This window comes from Fukomys damarensis, unplaced genomic scaffold, assembly GCF_012274545.1.
Source record: "Fukomys damarensis isolate Sample0158 unplaced genomic scaffold, DMR_v1.0_HiC HiC_scaffold_17, whole genome shotgun sequence".
NCBI classification, from domain to species: domain Eukaryota; kingdom Metazoa; phylum Chordata; class Mammalia; order Rodentia; family Bathyergidae; genus Fukomys; species Fukomys damarensis.
The window spans coordinates 34,103,241-34,124,274 of NW_022900929.1; the positions used below are offsets into that span (position 1 = coordinate 34,103,241).

At 37.9% G+C, this 21,034-nt stretch overlaps 1 protein-coding gene across 3 annotated transcripts in view; it reads left to right on the plus strand.

Annotated features, from left to right (window-relative positions):
- Positions 1 to 21,034, plus strand: part of Tmem87a (transmembrane protein 87A) — a 54,351-nt gene that overhangs the window by 7,911 nt on the left and 25,406 nt on the right. For 2 of the 3 annotated variants that reach the window (XM_010624780.2, XM_033764983.1), the window contains exons 4-12: positions 2,527 to 2,640; positions 4,186 to 4,239; positions 4,323 to 4,367; positions 7,470 to 7,587; positions 12,713 to 12,774; positions 13,874 to 14,057; positions 15,613 to 15,712; positions 17,513 to 17,606; positions 19,142 to 19,213. In XM_010624780.2, the coding sequence (XP_010623082.1) occupies positions 2,527 to 2,640; positions 4,186 to 4,239; positions 4,323 to 4,367; positions 7,470 to 7,587; positions 12,713 to 12,774; positions 13,874 to 14,057; positions 15,613 to 15,712; positions 17,513 to 17,606; positions 19,142 to 19,213 (843 nt within the window). Of the gene's footprint in view, positions 1 to 2,526; positions 2,641 to 4,185; positions 4,240 to 4,322; positions 4,368 to 7,469; positions 7,588 to 12,712; positions 12,775 to 13,873; positions 14,058 to 15,612; positions 15,713 to 17,512; positions 17,607 to 19,141; positions 19,214 to 19,756; positions 19,826 to 21,034 lie in introns of all 3 variants that reach the window. The other variant, XM_010624781.2, reaches the window with a different exon arrangement.

Here is a 21,034-nt window from a genome sequence, read left to right on the forward strand (position 1 = left end):
TGTGGGTGTGTGTGTGTGTGTGTGTGTGTGTGTGTGTGTGTGTGTGTGTGTATGTAGTGTTTTTTTGTTTGTTTTTATGAGGCCAGATCTTGCTTTGTAGTTCAGGCTGACCTTGAACTCTTGTTGCTCCTCCTGCCTCAGCCTCCCAAGTGCTGGGATCACAAGTGTGCACCACCACACCTGGCCTATATTCTATACTATAAAATGCACTGATGTGTCTTGCACTTTGAAAGGATCTTTTACATGATCTTGTACATGATTTTGTAACATCATTTGTTGGTTATTTAGAAAACACTGGTTGACATAATTATATAAATCTTTAAAACATTAGTTCATTTTATATTAAAATCTAAATTACAATTAAAACCCCCACCTTCTACTCTCCACCCTATCTCATCAATAGTTTTTTAAGTTTTAAAAGCCATTTAGTTTAGGGCCAGGGATTTAGCTCAGTGGTTCTGCCACCTGCCTTGCAAGCACAGGGTTTTGAGTTCGATCCCCAATACCAAAAAAAAAAAAAGAGCCATTTAGTTGATAGTAACAGATATGAGTTCTATAAAATTCTAGTTTTTTCTTGAAAGCTCAGCTCTTATCGTTGGTTACTGTAGTGTTCTATTCTCTTCCTTGAGGTTGTAGCTCATTTTCAAGAGCATAACCAACTCTGATAACAGTAGTGTCATTTTTTCAAATAAAACAAAGTTGCTCATTTAGTTGTATGACACAACAGTTGCAAATCTTTAAGACAATCATTCTGCATACTTCCCATTTTGTCATGTAGATTATTAGAAGTGGCATGGTGTCACAGATCTAGATTTATTAGCATTAAAAATTTCTGCTGTTTCGCTAAGAATATTCTTGCATAAAACAATCCTCCTACCCACCCACCATGAGTTTGTGACTGTGAAGAATGAAACTACCGGTAGAGCTTCTCACCATTGCCTTGGTTCCCTATTGCAGGGAGGGTGACGGTTTTACCACCATGGTTATTGTGCCATCATTGCAGGCAAACAGTTTTGGCCTGTTAAGTACCTTAGAGAGTTGCTGAAGTGTATAATACTTGAGCATTGCTGTTAGGCCTCTTTCATTCTGTTTTCATCCTGCTATTTACCATTTGCATCATTCATTCTCCCCATCCAAGATTTTCCTTTTGAAATTTCTTTACAGAGATAATTTGGTCTTTAAAAAAGTCCAAAGTAAGCATTTTGACTCTGCTTAGGTTTTTACATGACCTGTTTTGATTTTTGTTTGCTTTTGTTATATAACATTGGGTTGGACTGATATGGTAGGAATGAAAGGACTGAAGAATTAAAAGAAATGATGTCTCCAGAATATAGTTTGATGTCATTGATCCTTTTCTCTGAATTTTTCACTAGTTGAATTTACAGTAAAAGGTTATACCATTTTAAACTTGATCAAGTGTTTAGCAGATCCTCTCTTCATAGGAAATTATTTTGGATACAGGATAAAGTGTGGAGATGACAAGAAGAAGGTGGGATGTGGTATTGGAGCTATTTTCTGATGAAGGCAAAATCAGAGATGTAGATATCAGAAAAATCACAGAACTGATAGGTGAAGCCACAGGAATTAGGTTTTGGGCTATGAATAGCTACAGTAGTTTCCACTCTGTCTTAGCTATGAGCACAAATATATCTTTCTATTAATGTTACTCAGGTAACTTACTTTTATTAGTACATGGTTTGCAGCACATGATTGATTACATTCATCTTGGGGAGCTGATACATGTACATAACACATCTTAATTCTTTTTTACTTCCCCTTCCCTTCTCTGTCCTTCCTCTATTTCTTGTTCCCCTTCTCATTTGCAAAATATCTGTTCCCCTTTTTTTTCTTTTTTTCCTTCCAGTACTGGGGATCAAACTCAGGACCTTGTGCTTGCCAGGCAGGTACAGCACCACTGAGCTACATCCCTGGTCCCCCTTTCCCTATTATTTGTCTTTTATTTTGTGTTTAATTTATTTGGTTTTTCATGTAAGAGAAACCATGTAGTGTTTAAGCTTGTGAGTCTGATAGATAGGTAACTTTTAAATATATTTCCATGTGACCAAAACCTTTCTGGCCTCTGCTAGTTTCCCAGTATTCCTGGAATTACTGTAGCCTTTTATGAGCTAAAGACAAGACTTCTACGATCTAGAGTTTAACTAATGTTAGGTTTTTGGATACAATTATAGTCTTTTTCTGATTCTGTTTTTATTGTATTTTTATGTACTGGTAATTGAACCCAGGGAGCATTGAGCTATATCCCCAGCCTTTTTCTAAAATTTTACTTTGAGATAGGATTTTGCATTGTTGCCCAGACTGGCCTCAAATTTGCAGTCTTTCTGCCTCACCCTCCTGGGTAGCTGGAATTGCAGATGTGTGCTACCATGCCTGGCTTGATGCTGTTAACTTTGAAAATAGCAGACTCAAAATTACATTTGTACCACAGGTGACCAATTTGCTAGTGTCTGTCTATCTTATTTGTGATAGATAAGTTAAATATTTTATATTTCCCTTTTTTTTCCTCAGGCAGAAGAAGTAGAGACATATTTGGAAAAACGTAAGGAAAAAAGAGACTTGTCTGGAAAATACCAAACATCATCAAAATTGTTCCAAAACTGCAGTGAACTCTTTAAAACACAGGTAAGCTTTGAAAGTGATGGGTGAGAAATTTAAGAGGTTAAAAAAAATGTAAGGTCTGTATTTTCTCCTGTATCTGTTTCCCCACCAATTAAGGAGAAATGAGTTGGAATCTTGTCCTGGTAAGTGCATAATCAGCCACTTACATAATTACTTTATTAAGTAAGACAGCATGTACTTTACTTACTTTGTTTGTAAAAAGCAAAACTGCAGAATTTCTTTTTTTTTTTTTTTTTTTTTTTTTTTGGTATGGGGATTGATCTCCGGTCCTTGCACTTGCTAGGCAGGCAGCAGAACCACTGAGCTAAATCCTCGGCCCTCCAGGGTTTGTTTTTGTTTTTTGTTTTTTGTTGTTGTTGTTTTGAGACAGGGTCTCACTATGTAGTTGAGATTGACCTGGAACTCACTATGTAGCCCAGGCTGGTCTTGAACTCACAGCGATCCTCCTACCTCAGCCTCCTGAGTGCTGGGATGACAGGCGTGCACCACCACGCCGGGCTTGTCTTTATTGTATTTAAAAATTGCTTTGGAAAAAAACAGGGCTGCAGATTTAGCTCAGTGTTGCTGTGCCTGCCTTGTAAGCACAAAGTCGTGGGTTCGATCCCCGGTACCAAACAAACAAAATTCAACTGTTGTCATAGCTTAGATTTTATGGAATTAGAGGGAAAAGAAAACAGCTTTAAAATGGCAGAAGAGTAGAAAAAGAAAACTAGAAGCAATGTGATTTTGAATAGTTCATATCTATATTATGTTAGTATGCTTTCTGTTGGTTCTCTGAATGATGCTTGAGGCTAGGAGGATTGGTTGGTCTTAGGTTTGATTATGCAAAGTGACCCATTTTGTCTTACTTCATGAGGTTCCCCATTTTAGATTAACTCTAATCTTCCCAGAGTCATAGCACACCCAGCCCTGTTAGTAAGGTTTACTCTCCAGCAGTCTAAGAAGAGTTGAATCACACAGTGCAGTAACTCAGCTAGGCAAATACGAGGCAATTAGGGTAGTTTTTTACAGCCATAGACTGTATTGTGGTGGAAGGAATAGTGGACCTAAGAGTTAGGAGTCAGGTTCAGATCTATTTCTGCATTTACGTTTTCTTGACTTTAAGCCTATTTACCTCATCTGTAGAATGAGAGATTTTCTAAGGTCTTCCATCCTGTGTGTATATCATAATCTTAGATTTTGTCATTCATAATGTTATTCAGTAGAAATGATTGGCCAGTTTGCTTTGATTTTTTGTTTTGTTTTGTTTTTGTTTTCTTTTGCGGCAGAGTCTTGTTCTATAGTTCAGGGGAGGCTTGAACTCACTCTGTAGCCCAGGCTGGCCTCGAATTTAGGGCGATCCTCCTGCCTCATGCTTTGTTATTTTTTAGTTCTTCCAAAGTTTTATTCATTTTGTTTGTGGTTAATTGGGATTCTTGCCTGCAGGTGCTGTATTACTGTGTTAACTATTATGGTATTATGTTTTGCTTTAACTTTCTGAGTATTTTGAGCTATACTTTTCCTTTACTATTTATACATGTTTAATTTAGTTTTGTGTTTGTTTTGTAGAGCTTTTCTGGGGAGTCTATGCACCGGCTGCCTCTCTTAGGAGAAAAACAGGAGGTAATTATTTTCCTTAACATATTTTTGGGAGTAAAGTAAATTATTCTAAATTAATTTTTTTTTCTTTTTTGTCATGTTTAAAGGTTAAGGAGAATGGAACAAATCTTACCTTTACTGGAGAAAGAACTGTAAGTGTATTTGGTCGTTTGTGGCATTGAACATGTTCAGGTAGTTTTAAATTATTTTCACTAGGTTAACATTTACAAAGAAATGTAAGACTGAAGGCTGTACACCAACATACTTTTTTCGGGGGTTACTGGGGATCGAACTCAGGACCTTACGCTTATGCTTGCGAGGCAGGCACTGCTACATCCCCGGCCCCTTTTTTTTTAACTAACATATTAATAATGATTGTCTGTAGATGATATTATAAGTGATTTTTATTTTCTTCTTTCTGTTTTCTGTATTGTGTAATTATTCCTCCCCAATAAATATTTGTAAATAGAAGGAAGCTTATTCAAAAAGACCTTAGAGCGTCATCTAAAATTATCTGTGATTAGACTGTAAGTAGAAGAGAGTTTAGAAAGATGAAATAAGGCTAAGAGCTATAATAACACTTTTTAAATTTCTTTTGAGACAGTCTCATTATGCGGTGTAGGCTAACCTTGAACCCACTATGTAGCCCAGGTTGGCCATGAACTTGGCGACAATCCTGCCTCATCATCCCAAGTGGTGGCATTAAATATTCTTTACATTTTTATAAATATATGTTGTGTGGAGGCTTCACTTTCTAATTCATAATGACTCATTCCTCAAAACTTTTGTAAAAAGTTAAAAATGCAGAGGAAATAAGATACTTATCTGTGGGCTAGGGATATAGCTCAGAGCCCTGAGTTTGATACCTGGTATCAAAAAAAAGATATTTATCTGTGGTGGTCCTGGTTTTTTACAAAGCTGATTAAGGTTTTAATTTTTTACAGCTTTCATTAAGACACAGTACACTTAACATAAATTCATGCTTTTAAGGCATGCAGTTTAATAAGATTTCAATTTGTTCACAGTTGTATATAACCAACAGCTAATCCCAGAACCCATTACCAGTCATTCCTCATTCTCCCCCTCTCCTGTGCACATCTAGTCTGTCAGCCACTGACCTGCTTTCTGTTGCTTGCATTTGTCTTTTCTGAGCATTTTGTATAATGGAATCACACAACATATGACCTTTTGTGTGGCTTCTTTCACTATCAACTACTCTGTCTCTGCCTTTTCTTCCTGCTTGTGTAGAGGCCTTAGGGATGCCAGAGTTGAGTGCTTAGGCTGTCTCTGGTCTCCTTGGGCTCTGCTTGGCTCCAGGAATGTGGAGCTGTCCCTGAACATGCATGTGGCCATCTGTATACTTTTCAGTGTCCCCATAAACATCCCACTCTCCAGCTTTTCCATGTAAATTTTTATTCAGTCTCTTGATAGCTATAGCTGCTAATGTCACATCAGGAACCTGTCATCTATAGCAGTTGCTACTGAGTGTTTCTGATAGATGTTTCTGATGGATGTCTTGAGAACCAGCGTTTGTTCACCCAAGTGGTCTGAGTCAGGTCAGATGGAGACAAGCTCAAAAGTTGAGGTTCTCAGGCCCTGGCCATTGGCTCCAGTGATTGGTCTGCTAGGGATCCCCCACACTTGTTTTGTCTTTTCCCAGTACTGCCATACTGCTGTTTTTCACAACTGTCATGTGTCAAGGACTTTGGTTTCAAGGAGTTTGGAAGAGAGGAATAGGATTAAACAAAAAACTTACGAACTCACTTTTCTGAGATTCAGAGGTTTTTCTTGAAGAAACACTTCTTAGATTATTGTGAGTCTGTGTCACTGTTCGAAAAGAGTTGGTTTTGGCAGTTTTTGCTGGTGTTCTCTTTGCTTTGTGGATGACTGGATTTATAGAAGTTCTTTTTATGCCATTCTGGAAGTGTCCCTGCTCTCCCCATCCCAATTTGGGTTGTAAAAGATACAAAACCTGAAAATGAGTTAGGCATGATAGTTTTCATTAGGTTTTTTTTTTTTTTTTTTTTTTTAATTCATTGGATTTTTTTCTTTCCAGTGAAGAGTTGCTGTATACACCTGGAGTTGAGGTGGCCATAGCACATGCTCAGTCTTGGAGCCTGCTCAGAGGAGGCACATGAGGACCTGAGGCTTCTTGCTGACCTTAGACTGCACAACAGGCAGTGAGCTGAGAGTGGGCTCCACTGGCCCAGCTTAGTGTTGAAGGGTGGCCCCAGGCTGCAGAAACCTAGAGAGTATATTCTTTCTCTTTTTCATTTTTGGCTCTTGGTATTTTTGGAAATCTTTGTCAATACACTACAGTAGTTAACCACTAAGTAAAGGAACACAGACCGACTAACCATATGGGACAGTGAATACAGAGTTTACAAGAATAATTTATCACAGTCACTAAGCAATCAAAACAACAGCTGCTGTATCAGACTCCACAGGGGCAGAATCTGGAATGTTCACTGCTCGACAAAAACTGAGGCATACAAAGAAGCAAGTATGACATGTTTAAATGAGCTATTTTAAATTTGCTCAGAGAACTAAAGGAAAGCATGGGTGAAGAGTTAAAGTAAACTGGGAGGACACAAAAAATATAAAAAGGAATAAAATTAGAAATTGTAGAACTGAAAAGTATATTAACTGAAATGAAAAAGATTGACCACAGGGGTTCATAGCATGTTTGAGCAGGGAGAAATATAATGAATTTGAAGAAATTCTTCCTTCAGAGGAGCAGAAAGAAAGGAGCAGAAGACATATAATCAGGGCCTGTGAGACCTAGGAATACCCTCTCAGTGTGGTAATCTTAGGAAGGCTATTACGCAAAAGGAATTAAATTCAGAAATTGATCTATTTTTACTGATATCGTGCATGTTTTTAGGTGATTGAAGTATTCCCTAGCTACATGTAAACTTTGTATAATATAAGTTTATATTGTAAAATGCTAGATTTAGCATGGTTAGGGCTTCAGTTTAGTTATTTTAGTTGAGGTTTACTTTGTAAAAGACAAATATATCAAATGTGACTTGTATGTGTAACAGGAGACAAGGCATCCCTTCTTAGTATTTTATAATCTAGCCTGTTTTCCTACATATACTACAGGCAGTTAGATTTGCTCTTCCTCTTGTTTTAATGAAAGTAATAGGCTCTTCTGTGTTTCTGGGGCACACTCTGGAGCAAGGTTTTCATGTCATGTTTTGTGCTCTTAATTCTTAAGACTTGAAGGTTTCCTGCCTTTCTTCCCTCCCCAGGCACTGCATGAACCGCTGCAAACTTGGCAGGATGCACCATACATTTTTATTGTGCACGTTGGTATTTCTTCCTCAAAGGAATCATCAAAAGAAAGTTCACTACGTAATCTTTTCACCAGTAAGTTCATCGCTTTTTTTAAAGTTTGTGTTATTTCCTACTTGTGTCATACATGGCAGAGAGGGTAAAATTGCTTTATGTGAAAGAATTACTTAGTAAGAATGTTTTTGTGAAGTAGAAAAATTAGAGGAGAAAAATTAGCATCTTTCTGCATTCAGACACTTTCCAGATACTTCCCAGATACTTCATATATGCTTTCTTCTGAAGTATTCCAGGTACCAAGTTGCATTTTTCTTCCTTTGGTCCTCTGGCTTTTAAATTTAAAATTTTTTTATTTGTGTCATGTTCTCAATATTCTCAACTAGAATTGGTAAAACTTGGTCAGGGCTGTGTGTAGTGGCACATGCCTGTAGTCCCAGCACTTAGGAAGCTGAGGCAGGAGGATTACTGCAATTCCAGGCTACCCTGAGCTACATAGTAAGTTCAAGGCCTGAACTACATAGCAAGATCCTGTCTCAAAACAAACAAACTTGGTCATCAAGTCAAGATTTTAACATTGGTACTTTTTGATGTCTCAAGAATTTTTCTTATGTGCTCTCCTCCTGTTGGTGGAGCACAGTTTATGGAATCTCCCCCTCAAGTTGTATTTTCTGTTTTTGTTTCTTTTTTCTACCTTGCAGTTTCTTCCCTTGCCTTGTTTTCTCATGTAGAATATTGAATAGAGACTGATGGTGGCCATCTTTATTTTTTCCTGACTTTATTGCCAATATTTGTACATTTGCCCTAAGTGTGTTCAAAAGTCTTCATTTGGTTAAGAATGTTCTCTTCTGGGGCTGGGGATTTAGCTCAGTGATTCCACTGCCTACCTCACAAGCACAGGGATCAAAGGTCGATCCCTGATATCAAGAAAAAAAGTTCTTTTCTGTTCTGAGTTTACCAAGTTTTTTCCTTTTTTCTTCTTGTGTGAACATTCTAGGTAAGTACTCTGCTATGGAGTCACATTCCCAGCCCTCCTTTATTGTTTTTTTGTTTTGTTTTGATTTGGTGCTGGGGATCAAACTCAGATCCTTGAGATTGCGAGGCAGGTGGTGGAACCACTGAGCTAAATCCCCGGCCCCAAGCCCTCCTTTAAAAAAAAAATACAAAGAAGTGGTGCTCAGTTTTATCAAGTCACTTGATTATATTGATTAAAATTATATAGTCTTTTTGTTTAATACATTAATATGACACATTACATTAATTGGCTTCTGTTTTTAAATTGTTCTTGAAACTGGGCAAGGTGGTGCACACCTGTAGTTCCAGCACTTGGGAAGCAGAGGCAGGAGGATTGGCATGAGTTTGATGTCAGCCTGGCCTACATGGCACAATCCTGCCTCAAAACAGACCAACAAAAACTATTCTTGAATTTCTGGGATGCCTGATACTGGGTCTTGATAAATATCCATCCCCATCTTTACCCCTCTAAATAGCTATATACCCATTGCTGAATTCTGTTCATTAGTATTTTATTAGGGTTGTTGTCTTAAGTTCAAAGTAAGATTGGCCTATAAGTTTTTCCTTATACTGTCTTCCTCTGATTTTGGTTATACAATGTTGGAGAATGTCCCCTTTTAAAATATTTTGTGAAAAAAAAATTTTGTGGAACAGTTTTTGTGAGGGTAAGGGTATCTAATCCTTGAGTGAATGGTGGAACTCACCTGAAGTACTTTTTTTTTGTAGTACTGTTTTGACCTGTTGTTCTTTTTGTCCACCCTCCTTCTCTGACAGATAAGTGTCTTTTAATCTTTTTTTGTGAAATCATTCATTTCATTAAAAATTTTTTTCTTCTGCTGCTGCTCCTGCTTCTTCATTTCTGCTTCTCTTCTCCTTGCCTCTCCTCTTCTTTTTCTTCCTCTGGTGCTGCTTCTGCTGTTTGGATTTTTGTTGTTGTTGTTGTTGTTTATTTTTGGTTTTTGAGACAGGATCTCACTATATAGTTGAGACTGACCTGGAACTCACTATGTAGACCAAGCTGGTCTCAAACTCACAGCGATCCTCCCTACCTCAGCCTCCCGAGTGCTGGGATAACAGGCATGTGCCACCATGCCCGGCTTGGTGTTTGGATTTTTGAGACAGGGTTACCCTGGAAGTTCAGGCTGGTTTTGAACTCACTGTGTGGCCTAGCTTGCTTCAGCTTTCATAGTGATGAGATTATAGGTGTGTGCCACCATGTCAGCAAGATTTCTAATTATATTCATGGTATTTCTTTACAGAAATCTATGGTATCTGTAGATTTTTACAACCCTTAATATTTCTTTTGTCTTTTTAACTTGTTAAATCTTTTTGGAATTAATTTTATTTTTATATCAGTGAATTAGCTTTTGTGTTTGTTAATTTCCCAACCATTTCTTTGTCTGTTTTATTAACTTCTTTGGCTTTTATTTATTAACTTTATTTGGCTTTTAAACTTCTGTTTCTGATTCTTATGTTAAATGCTTAACTCCAATTCAGTCTTGGGCCCTCTGGTGGGATAGGTGATTCAGATTTCAGCAAGCCACAGGTGGTCTCTTGTCTGTACCCCTTGATTATCTCTGTCCCTTTCCTGTCTGGGCCCATACTTGTTCATGGGTAATACAGTTTCTGGAATTAGTTGCCAGCATTTATTATTAGCTGTCTTTTTTTTCTGAAATGGATAGAAGAGCAGTCCTGCCCCATTCTGTTTCAGCCTCTTCATGCATCAAACGTGGCTTTTAGTCCCTTCTCTTTTTCTTTGAATCCTACTAATTTTAGTGCTTTGCACTTAGAACTACCACAGCCTGCTTTTGGGCCCAGAGTTCAGCATGAGCATGGATTTAGCTCTATATGCTGTTTCTTTTTTATATTTTATCCACTTATGGTTTGGAGCTAAGAAGGTACATTAATTGTATCAGCTGAAAGTCCTAGAATTGCATTTCTAAAATCATTTTATATTCTTCTTAATTAAAACCTCTGGTGATTCATCATTGCCAATAAAATGTCCACATTTTGCAGAACGATTTATAAAACTCTTCACAACTTTTTTCAGGTTATTATTTGTTGTTTTATATGAAAATACTATTGTATGGCACTGTGTACAGTTTCATACTAAATATTTTAAAAATGTACCACACAATCTCAAAACTGGCAGTGCTGGGGACTGAATGTAGGCCTTGGACGTACATACTGGACTAGCACTGTACTACTGAGCTACATATTCAGTCAGAACTTTTTTTGATTGTGTTATTTTCTCTGTAAGGCTTTTTAATCTGTCTTGGAAAGTATATATGCACCTTTTTGGAGCTGGCTCAGAAAAACGGTTCTCTGGTATTTCCCGACTCCTTTCCCTGCTAGGTAATCCACTAGATCACAGAAAACATCTTATTCATCTTTCTGCCATGTTTTTCTTTTTCCCTCCTTCCTTCCTTCTCTACTTTCTTTTGCTTTATCCTAAATGGCAGATAGTTCTTTCTTTATTGCAACTACCCAACTCCACTGTGGTGGTGCAGAGGCAGCTATTGACAAAATATAAATGAATGAATGTGTCTGAGTTATAGTGAACCTTTACAGAAACAAAGGTGGCTAGAATTGGTCTGTGTAGTGTATTTACTGTGGCATAGAGTAAGCAAAACATGTGACACTGATATTCACTGCTGCCTTAGTTACTTTTCTTGTTGCTAAGATAAAAATACCTGACACCCAAAGTTAAAGGAGAACAGATTTATTTGGCTCACAGTTTATAGAAGTTTCAGTCCATGGTTGGCTGGCTCCAAGGGAGGGTGGCATGGCAGAGGGCTATCTCAGAGGAGAAATAGTCCAGCAGGGCAGGCAGAAGGCAGTAAGCACCACGCAGCGCCAGAAGCAAGCGACAGTGGCAGCCCCCTTCCTGTCCCTTATGTTCCATCCACACTACCAGGTTTTAGGGCAAGTAGCACTCACACCCAGGGTGGGGCACCCTTAATCCTAGTGTTGCACCATGAATCAATCCCAGCATCACACACACTGGATCCAGCCACCTCAGAGGAAGCCCCACCTATGACTGCATGAGGCTTTGGGGGGACATGTAGACACAAACCATAATAACTGCTTATTCTTTTGCTAAGTTAGCAAAATATTTACTTTTAATAACTGGTTCTCTGAAATTTTTTTGATTGCTATTATTGGTTGTTCCTTTTTTCATTAAGTATTAGAATCAGTTTATTTTCAATAATGTTATGTCTCTTTGGCCTGATAAATGCTAGTGGAAAATTCTTATCAGATGGCAGTATCTTATATCTGTCTCTAGACATTATCACCTTTCAGGTAAATCAGATTTTCATTTATTAATCATATCAAGAAACTACCCAAATATTTTTTCTTAAGTACAATGTTAAAATAGTCAATTTTAAAATAATATTGTTAGTTATACACAATCTTATAATAGCTGATAGGTTGCTTTAGAAAGGCAAATCTAGATTCATGTCACTTATTTTTTTCAGCTTCCTTTGTTATTAGAGTTTTTGAAAAATGTTAACTAGCAAGTTTGGAATAAATCTATTTTCTGATTTTATTGGATGGTACTTTGCATCCATCTGAAGTTTTTGAGTTCTTGTCATTTTGAAGTGAGGCTCCTGGGTGTATGATTAGGAAGCTGAATAGTGTTTCATCTTATTTTACTAGGGAGAGCATATGATTTGTGGGAATCCAGATGAATTTACATTTTGAAAATGGTACCTTAATGCAGCAAAATCACATAAAGTTGAAGTCAGAGAATAACAGGGAAATATAGATGAGGGACAGGACACAAAGATGGTGACAGGATGAATAAAGCAAATGCTATTAAGCATATTAGTGATAGGTTGTGAGAAAAAGTATATATGAAGTGTGCTTGGAATTTCGAGGAGAGGGGCTCCTTCGAGATGGCATTTAGAGAGGGCTTTGTGGAGGCTGTGTTGTCTCTCTAGTCTTCAGGATGGGAGTCAGAGAGAACGGCTTCCTTCAGCCCGGAGCAAATTTGAACATCTGTGTAGGATGACATGACAATTCTCAGTGACTGAGTGTGGCACAAATGTAACTCGGTGTTCACCGTGATTAAAGTGGTCAAAAGTACATGACCCAGCAAAAATGTTATTAATTCATTAAAATATTAAATAGCATTTTTGTTTAAATTTCTGGGTTTGTTAAATTAATTTTGAGGACTCTGTTTTGGCAGTGACAGTTGAAGTGAAGGGTCCCTATGGATATCTCACACTGGAAGACTATCCTCTGATGATTGTAAGTAAACATATTTTGTTTTGTTTTTTTTTGTGGTGGGTTTGTTTTTTTTTGTTTTTTTTTGAGATAAGTCTTGCCTGTTATGACCCTAGCAGTCCTTGAAATTGCTGTGTATGGTTGGCTGGCTGCAAACTTGCTATTCTTCTGTCTCTGGCTCTCAGAGGATTGGGACTACAGGCATATGCCACCATGCCTGCCATGGATTTTTTTTTTTTTTTAGTACTGGGGATCGAACCTGGGTCCTTGTGCTTGTGAGGCAGGCGGTGGCATCACTGATCTAAATCCCTGGCTCTCTGGCATGAAGTTTTTTTTTTAATGTTAACGTGACTTGAGTTTAGCTTGAAAATTTGTTCATGTTTTCTGGCTATATTCTTTTTAAAAGAATTGTTCCTGTTGAGAAAATGTTCAAGTTCCAATTTTCTCATTAGACCGTGATCCTGGGAGAGTTAGTGGTCCTCTAAGCCTTGTTTTTTAATCTGTAAAATGAGGAGGTTAGTATCTTACAGATTTTGGACTTGGAACGTATGTCAGAGGTCCTCTCATTTCGCATTTTTGCAAGGATCTACAGCGAGGCCTGTCTTGCCAGGATCCTGTAGTTTCTGTGCCCATTATAGTAACTGAGTGGCTGTGCTTCCTCCTCTTCACTGTGTGGATGTGGGAGAAGTGTGGATTCCTGTATCTGAGAATATCCTCAGTCTCTTTTCAGGCTTGCCTTGTTCATGGTTGCTCTCTTTCCTTTCCCTGTGAGAGTTTTCCCATTGTGCTGTGTCTTACGACTGTTGGATGGGTCCCTACCTGGAGTGCCTTTTGTCCTCTTCCACATTGTCTTTGCTTCTGCAATTTTGTGTTGTGAGTTGAAGCAGCTGTTAATATGGGGAGCAGTCACTTTGGGGGACAAATCCTTGTGTAGTCTGCTTCTGCTTAAGAGGCTTTCCTTCATATTTGCTAGTAACTCCAAAGGTATAATTATCAGTCAAGCAAAAAGTAGAGTATGTACTATATATCCTTGTAGTTTGTTAAGACTTTATTGATTGTGAATATAGATACTTGGCTCTTGGCTCTAATTCTCCTTTTTGTCTCTTACCCTGTTGGGTGACAGTTCTTCATGGTGATGTGTATCGTATATGTCCTGTTCGGTGTTTTGTGGCTGGCATGGTCTGCCTGCTACTGGAGAGATCTCCTGAGAATTCAGTTTTGGATTGGTGTTGTCATCTTCTTGGGAATGTTTGAGAAAGCTGTCTTCTATGCAGAATTTCAGAATATTCGTTATGAAGGAGAATGTGGTATGTAATACAAACATATTTGTCAGTTTGAGTCATTGATGAAATGTATGAAATTTTTCATAAGGTAAGCAGTCAAGGTTTACATTTTCAAATACTTAATTATTAGAATAATGTAAGTAGAATTACTTTTAAGATTGTGACTTTTTATTTTATTTATTTATATTCTGGTTTTTTGGAGACAGGGTCTTAACTATGTAGTTGAGACTGACCTGGAACTCACTATGTAGCCCAGGCTGGTCTTGAACTCACAGCAATCCTCCTGCCTCAACCTCCCAAGTGCTGGGATTATAGGCATGTGCCACCATGCCTGGCAAGACTGTGACTTTTTCGATTTCATAACTTAGGGTTTTAGCGATATAAGATCAAGTTTACTGAATTATGCTTGCCAGAATAAAAAAAGAAGTGGCCATTTTGGGAATGGTGGTTACCATCATCAAATCTCAATTGCCATTGAAATGTAAGTCACCATTATTACATACATCTCAGGAAGAGAGTAAACAGTGTCAATTTAGTTGTAAGTTACCTTTGATTTTAACACAAACTTTGCTTTTATTTATTTGTTTATTTTTGAAACAGGGTCTCACTGTGTAGTTCAGGCTGATCTTGAATTCACTGCAGCCCAGGCTAGCCTCAAACTCACAGTGATCCTCCTGCCTCAGCTTCTTAAGTGTTGGGATTACAGGCATGCGCTACTATGTCTGGCATAAACTTTGATTTTAAAAATCTTAATGCAGGACTAGGGATGTAGCTCAGCAGCACAGTACCTGCCTGGCAAGTGCAATGCCCTTAGTTCAATTCCCCTTACCAAAAAAAGAAAGATCTTATTGCATCTAGGAATTGATAAAAACACAATAATACTAGCTGGGGTGTGGTACCACATGCTTGTATTCTCAACACTCAGGAGGCTGAGGCAAGAGAACCTTCATGAGTTAGAGGTCTAGGCATAGGCTACATAATGAGTTCAAGGCCAGCCTGAACTACATAGTGAGACTCTGTCCCAAAAAACAAAAACAAAACAGAACAAAAAACCCACAGTAATACCAAGAAAATAAGAAGCTTATAGTTTAGTAAGGTGAACTAATTATAACAGAAATTCTTCACTTCCCTCTCAGACCATTTGAATATTAATTGTTGTTATACTAATGAGATCTTTTCCATGTCTTTGAGAAGGTTTGGAAATAGTAGCTGTGAAGGTGAAAAGTGTACACATGCATGCATGCGTGTATGTGTCTGTTTTGTGCTTTTCCAGGTATAGCTATACTTCATGGCTTTTAGAAATGGCAGGGAAACTCCCTAAGAGTCATAGGGTGAGATTAAGGTTTAGTGAAGTTGGGAGTGGGTGGGTGGGAGGTGAGCACACCCAGATTGTGTATGCAGGTAAGGTGGTAAGTGGTATCAGCTTTTGTGTTTATAACAATTGTAGAAGTATTTGTTTTTATTAGGGTGAGTACCAGTGCTCCTTCTGAAGTGTTGGTGATTTATGTTTTGGCATTGGAATCGAGCCTCTTGCTGAGCTTGATTATAGCACCATTTCTTCATTTCTTCTTCTTCATAGTTCAAGGGGCCTTGATCCTTGCAGAGCTGCTTTCGGCAGTCAAACGCTCTCTGGCTCGAACCCTGGTCATCATAGTCAGTCTGGGATATGGCATAGTCAAGTGAGTATTGATTTTCTCTGTGAGAAAGCTAGTTAAAATACTCACTAAATTGAAACACTATTTCAGGTTCCTGGTGTCAATTCTGGAAGAGTTGATAATCAAGAAATCATTCTCAGAAAAGTTATTTGAAGTTTTGTAGCATTGTAAGTGTTGGGAAACTTTGCTGGTTCATGCAAGGTGCATCTGCAGGAAAACCTGCAATATAGCAAATAATGTATAAATGCTAAACTCTTAGAATAAATTTAAATTAGTTTTCGAAAATATTTTTTCAAATCAAGACTTTTTATAGGAATAGCACAGCTATCTGAATTTTTTTTTTCCAGAAAAATTTTATTGAGTTTCCCATGTATGTTAGGCATTGTTCTAGGTCCTGGGTAAATAGAAAGTAAACAAAAGATTTACAGTTTGCATTTGTAGTTTCATATAGATATAATTGAATATATATTAATGAAAGGTACTGTGGAACAGAGAAAGCAAAGTAAGGTTACAGGGAGTGCTGGGCAGGGCCTGATGCTCACAATTCAGTAGGTATGTCAAAGAAAGCTTTGCTTAGTGATATTTAAGCGAAGACCTCAAGGCAGGGCTGAGATATTTTCATATTTGGAATGTGCTTTGAAGGTTAGAGCCAGTGGAATGTCTTGATGAATGAAATATATGATGTGAAAGACAGTAGGACCAAAGGATGATGCTGTTTTTGTCTGAACAAGTTTCAGGAAGAGGTTAACATTTACTGGGTTCAGAAAGCATCTGGGTGGCATAGAGTTGCATGGGACAGGATTAGGACTTCAGCTAAATATCCACTTGGAAGAGGTAAGGGAGAAAGGGTGTGGCAGAGATAGTAAGTTTAGGCATCATCAGGATTTACTGGATTTGATTGCTTTGAGCTTGCAGATGCACCATTTAATGAACTTCAGTAGGATATTTGATTATGTTAAGGAATTATTAAAATTTTTTAGATTTGGTAATGGTAGTATAGTTTTTTTTTTTTTTTTTTTTTGGTACCAGGAATTGAACTTGGGTCCTTGCACTTGCAAGACAGGCCACCGAACCGCTGAGCTAAATCCCCAGCCCAGTATAGTATTTTTTAAAGCCCTAATTTGTTGAAAACACATACTGGAACATATGAAAATAAAGGAAGGGACTTCCTTCCAGGTAATGTGAAAGGTTGGAAAAGTCTGGTGTACATGCAGCAGAACTAAACATAGGCTGGTAGCTGTCCAGACTAGGTGATGTATTTGTTTTTAGGGTTTGTTATACTGCTTTTGAGTGTGTTTCAAAACTCTGCAATTGGGCTGGGGATTTAGTTCAGTGGTTCCACCACCTGCCTTGCAAGCGCAAGGTCCCGAGTTCAATCCCTGGTACAAAAACAAAACAAAATTCCGTCATAACTTTTTTCTTAAAGATGTGTAAGATGTATAACCAGGGACTAGGTAGGAAGTTCTAGTATGTTCTCTTCTTTTTTTGGGGGGTGGCGGTATTAGGGATTGAGCTGAGGGTCTTGTATGTGGTAACCGAGTGCTTTACTACTGAACTACATCCTCAGCCCTCTTTATTTTTTAAAAATTTTGAGGCAGCGTCTCTCTAAATTGTCCAGGCTGAGTTTGAATTTGTGATCCTCCTGCCTCAGCTTTCTGAGTAGCTGAGATTACAGGAGTGAGCTACTATGTCTGGCTCCCCTTTGTTCTTAGCTGAACCATGTGTGTTATTTATCACAAACCTGCTCTAATGTAAGTCACCATTACTTAGCATGTCGTGAATTTTGCTGCGTGTGTGCTCACTGTCTTTTTGCTTCCTCTTTAGGCCTCGCCTTGGAGTCACTCTTCACAAGGTAGTGGTGGCAGGAGCTCTCTATCTTTTGTTCTCTGGCATGGAAGGAGTCCTCAGAGTTACTGGGGTCAGTACTTCTCAGCCTGAGTTTTTGTGGTCAGTTCATTTGTCTTGGTTCTGTCTTGAGAGGCTGCATTGGAAATGTCAGTGGCCTTCTTTACTATTGCTTTACCACCTCTGAGCTCTGATTTTCAAAATGTAAGTACAGGTTAAATATTCCTTTAATTTATTTTTGGCATTTTTAGTAGTACAAGTTTGCAATATGTAGTGATTACATTTATCATGTGGAATTGGTACATGTACATGATACATCCTAATTCTTTTAACACCCACTTCCCACCTTCCTCCCTCCCTCCGGAGCATCTCTTTACTGAGATGCTTGGGATCAGAATTGTTTCAAATTTCAGAATTTTCAGGTTTTGTAATATTTGCATAGGTTTTTCTAATTATGTTCCTAATCCAGAAATCTGAAATCCAGAATGCTCCAAAATCTGAAACTTTTTGAGTGTCACAGATTTGTTTTTTTGTTTTTATTTTTTGAGGCAGGGTCTCCCTTTGTAGTTCAGGCTGGCTCTGAACTTGATGTCCTGCCTCAGCCTCCCAGATACTGGGAATACAGGCTTGTGCCACCATGCCCAGCTGGATTTGGGGTTTTGACTTAGGGAATGCTCAACCTGTATTATTCATTTTTCTTTTTAATCTGCCTTTAGGACTGTATAAATTTAATGTGTTATGGGAAATAAATGCTTTTCCGCCTGTCTCCAGATAATTATTTAGTTTCTTCTCCCAGGCAGTGGACTCCATTCTTGAATAAGAAGCACACACTGGAACTAGGGACTTACTGGTTAATCTGAAGTATTAGCTGGGCATGGTGGTGCATGCCTGTAATCCCCACACTTGGAGGCTGAGGTAGGAGGATTCTTGTGAGATTGAGACCAGCCTGGGCTACATAGTTCCAGGTCAGTCTCAACAACGTAATGAGAACCTGTCTCAAAAAAAACCTAGAAAAAACTAACAAAAAAAAAATCAGTGCTCTTTGCTTATCTATAGCACTTGAGTTTTTAAAACTTCCTTAAAATGCAGCTAATTCAATTTTACACTATCCTTGAGAATTATATTCCTTTTGCTAAGGAAGGAAAACAAAGCACTGAGATCTAAGTGGTTAAGTTTGTTAGAGGTTGATTAATGTAGAGAAATAGGCCTCCCTGGGCCATTCCAATTAGTATTTTATTTATCCAAAAATCAGATTCTGTAATAATCTCTTAGATTCAAGTTGGTAATTTCTGTAAACTTGGCTTTGCCTTCAAACTGGATTCATTAAGCTTTGTTTTGTTTTGTTTTGTTTTTTTTAGACAGTGTCTCACTATGTAGTTCAGGTTGACATTGAACTTGTTGTAGTTTAAGCCTCTTGCATGCTGGGATCACAGGTGTGCACCACTATAGAGCATTAGCTTTTGCAATAAATTTCCCCATAATTAAAAAACTTTGGGATTGCAGATTTGTTTTTCAATCCACACTGTCCTCTGTATGTAATCTCCTTAAGACTTTGAGCATCTTTAACCCGCTTGTCAATTTTTTTCCTTTCTTTTGCTGCTGCTATAGTATTTTTCTTACTCTTTGGCTTCGATTCTAAGCCTGGCCCTCTCAGCAACTGATGCCTGTATTATTTTATGGATATCCTTTCAATAATGCCTTAGTGATTATATAAAAAGCATCTTATATAAATTTGTGGAGATTAGCAAATAGTTTTGGGGGCAAATAATTGCCTTACATTTTATTTTAGGGTGAACTGTTGGTAAAATTTTCATTTTATTATAGTTCAAGAAATCATTTCTTTGTATATTAACTATTAGGCTTGTAGGGTAGATCACAATAATAGGAAGTCAGGATGGGATGGAGGTTATAAACATTAGAACTTTTTTGATGTCACCTCTCACATGTATCTTATTATTTTAGGAACTCTGGTAATTAGCAGTTTCATTGCATTGACATTATAATTGTAATTTGTGTGAAAAACTTTAGTAGTTGTATGTTCTAGGGGAAGCTTCAGAAGAAGAGAAGAATGATTAGGTGTCAGGTGTTAGTCCTTTGTTTATTTTTTTCAGTTCAAATGCAAAGCTATTCCAGATGATTATGTAAATATAGAATCTTATGCCCGTTTCTTCTGTGTGCCTTTCTAGCAGTCTGTTTTTACCACCTCTTTTTCTTTGTCTGCAGGCCCAGACTGATCTTGCTTCCTTGGCCTTTATCCCCTTGGCTTTTCTAGACACTGCCCTGTGCTGGTGGATATCCTTCTCATTGGCTTGTTTGATGTGCTCCATTTTCTTCTCTTGGAGAAGGCTGTTTGCTAATCTTTCTGAAGAATTTTTCTGATTTTGTTGGTGTCTCCTTGATGTGGGAAATACTGTATGATATTTTAAGGTTAACAACTTGAGGGTTCAGGTAAGCAGTTTTTGTTTTAATTTTTAGAATCAAGGGGATTATGGACTGCATGCATGTCAAATCTTCTGGCTTTTCTCATACATAGCACTTCACCTTGATTTTTGATTTGGTATTTTTGTACCTAATTTTGGTTTTAAATCACTGGCTACTCTGATCCTGCTCTTTTTACCCTATCACAGTTACTAAGGGCTTTGAAACTTATGAAAACAGGTTGATCCATAAATTTTGGCTTGGTTCTTTTGAAACTCTTCAGTAGGTTTAGTGGGTTTTAATCTTTACAGTGTATTTGCTCTCTTACTCAAATGCTAACTTGGCGTTGTCTGGACACTGCCGCTCATCAGAGTGGCATGCAAAGTCAGCTGCTGATAAGTAAGTTTCTATTTGAGCAATCTTTTCTCCCAATCTGAAAATAAAACATGTTTACTAGAGACTTGGCTTGTGATGTGAAGGATTCCGTTTTTTTAACTTTATCTTTTTAGGGTTATTTTAAATTTGTTTTGGTTTCTATATGTGCAGTATTACTGTCTTGATTATAAGTAACTTGACTTAAGTTGGGAATTTGAATGGGTTGCCACATAGCAAAACATTTGTAATTGAAATATCCTGAGTCCAAATGAATAAAGCTTTCTAGTCAGTCCTTTTCAAGTATGTTTTGTGAAAGTCTCTGAGTAGGGGGAGGTGGGATTAGTTGACTCTAAAGGTTCCTGTAAAGAGCAGAGTAAGCTCCAACTCCCTTATTTTTGTATCTTGTCCTTACTCTGAAAGCTGCTTATGTCTTCGTAAGTCCTAAGCCTTATGAGTGTTTTCTTTATCTGATGTTTCTTTCTACTCACTCACTGCTCTCTAATTAATGGCCACATATTGCCTAATAAAGGAGAGATTAAATTTGAAATGTAAAGGCTGCAAAGCTCTCTTCATGGAAGGACTGTTGCAAAGCTTGCATTCCTGACTTCAGGAGGTCTCTCCAATAGCAGTGAACGTCAAAAAATGATAGGAGTCATCAGGAAAAATGACAAGGCCCAGTGCTAGGCCTTCAGTTCTCCTGTCTTCTCG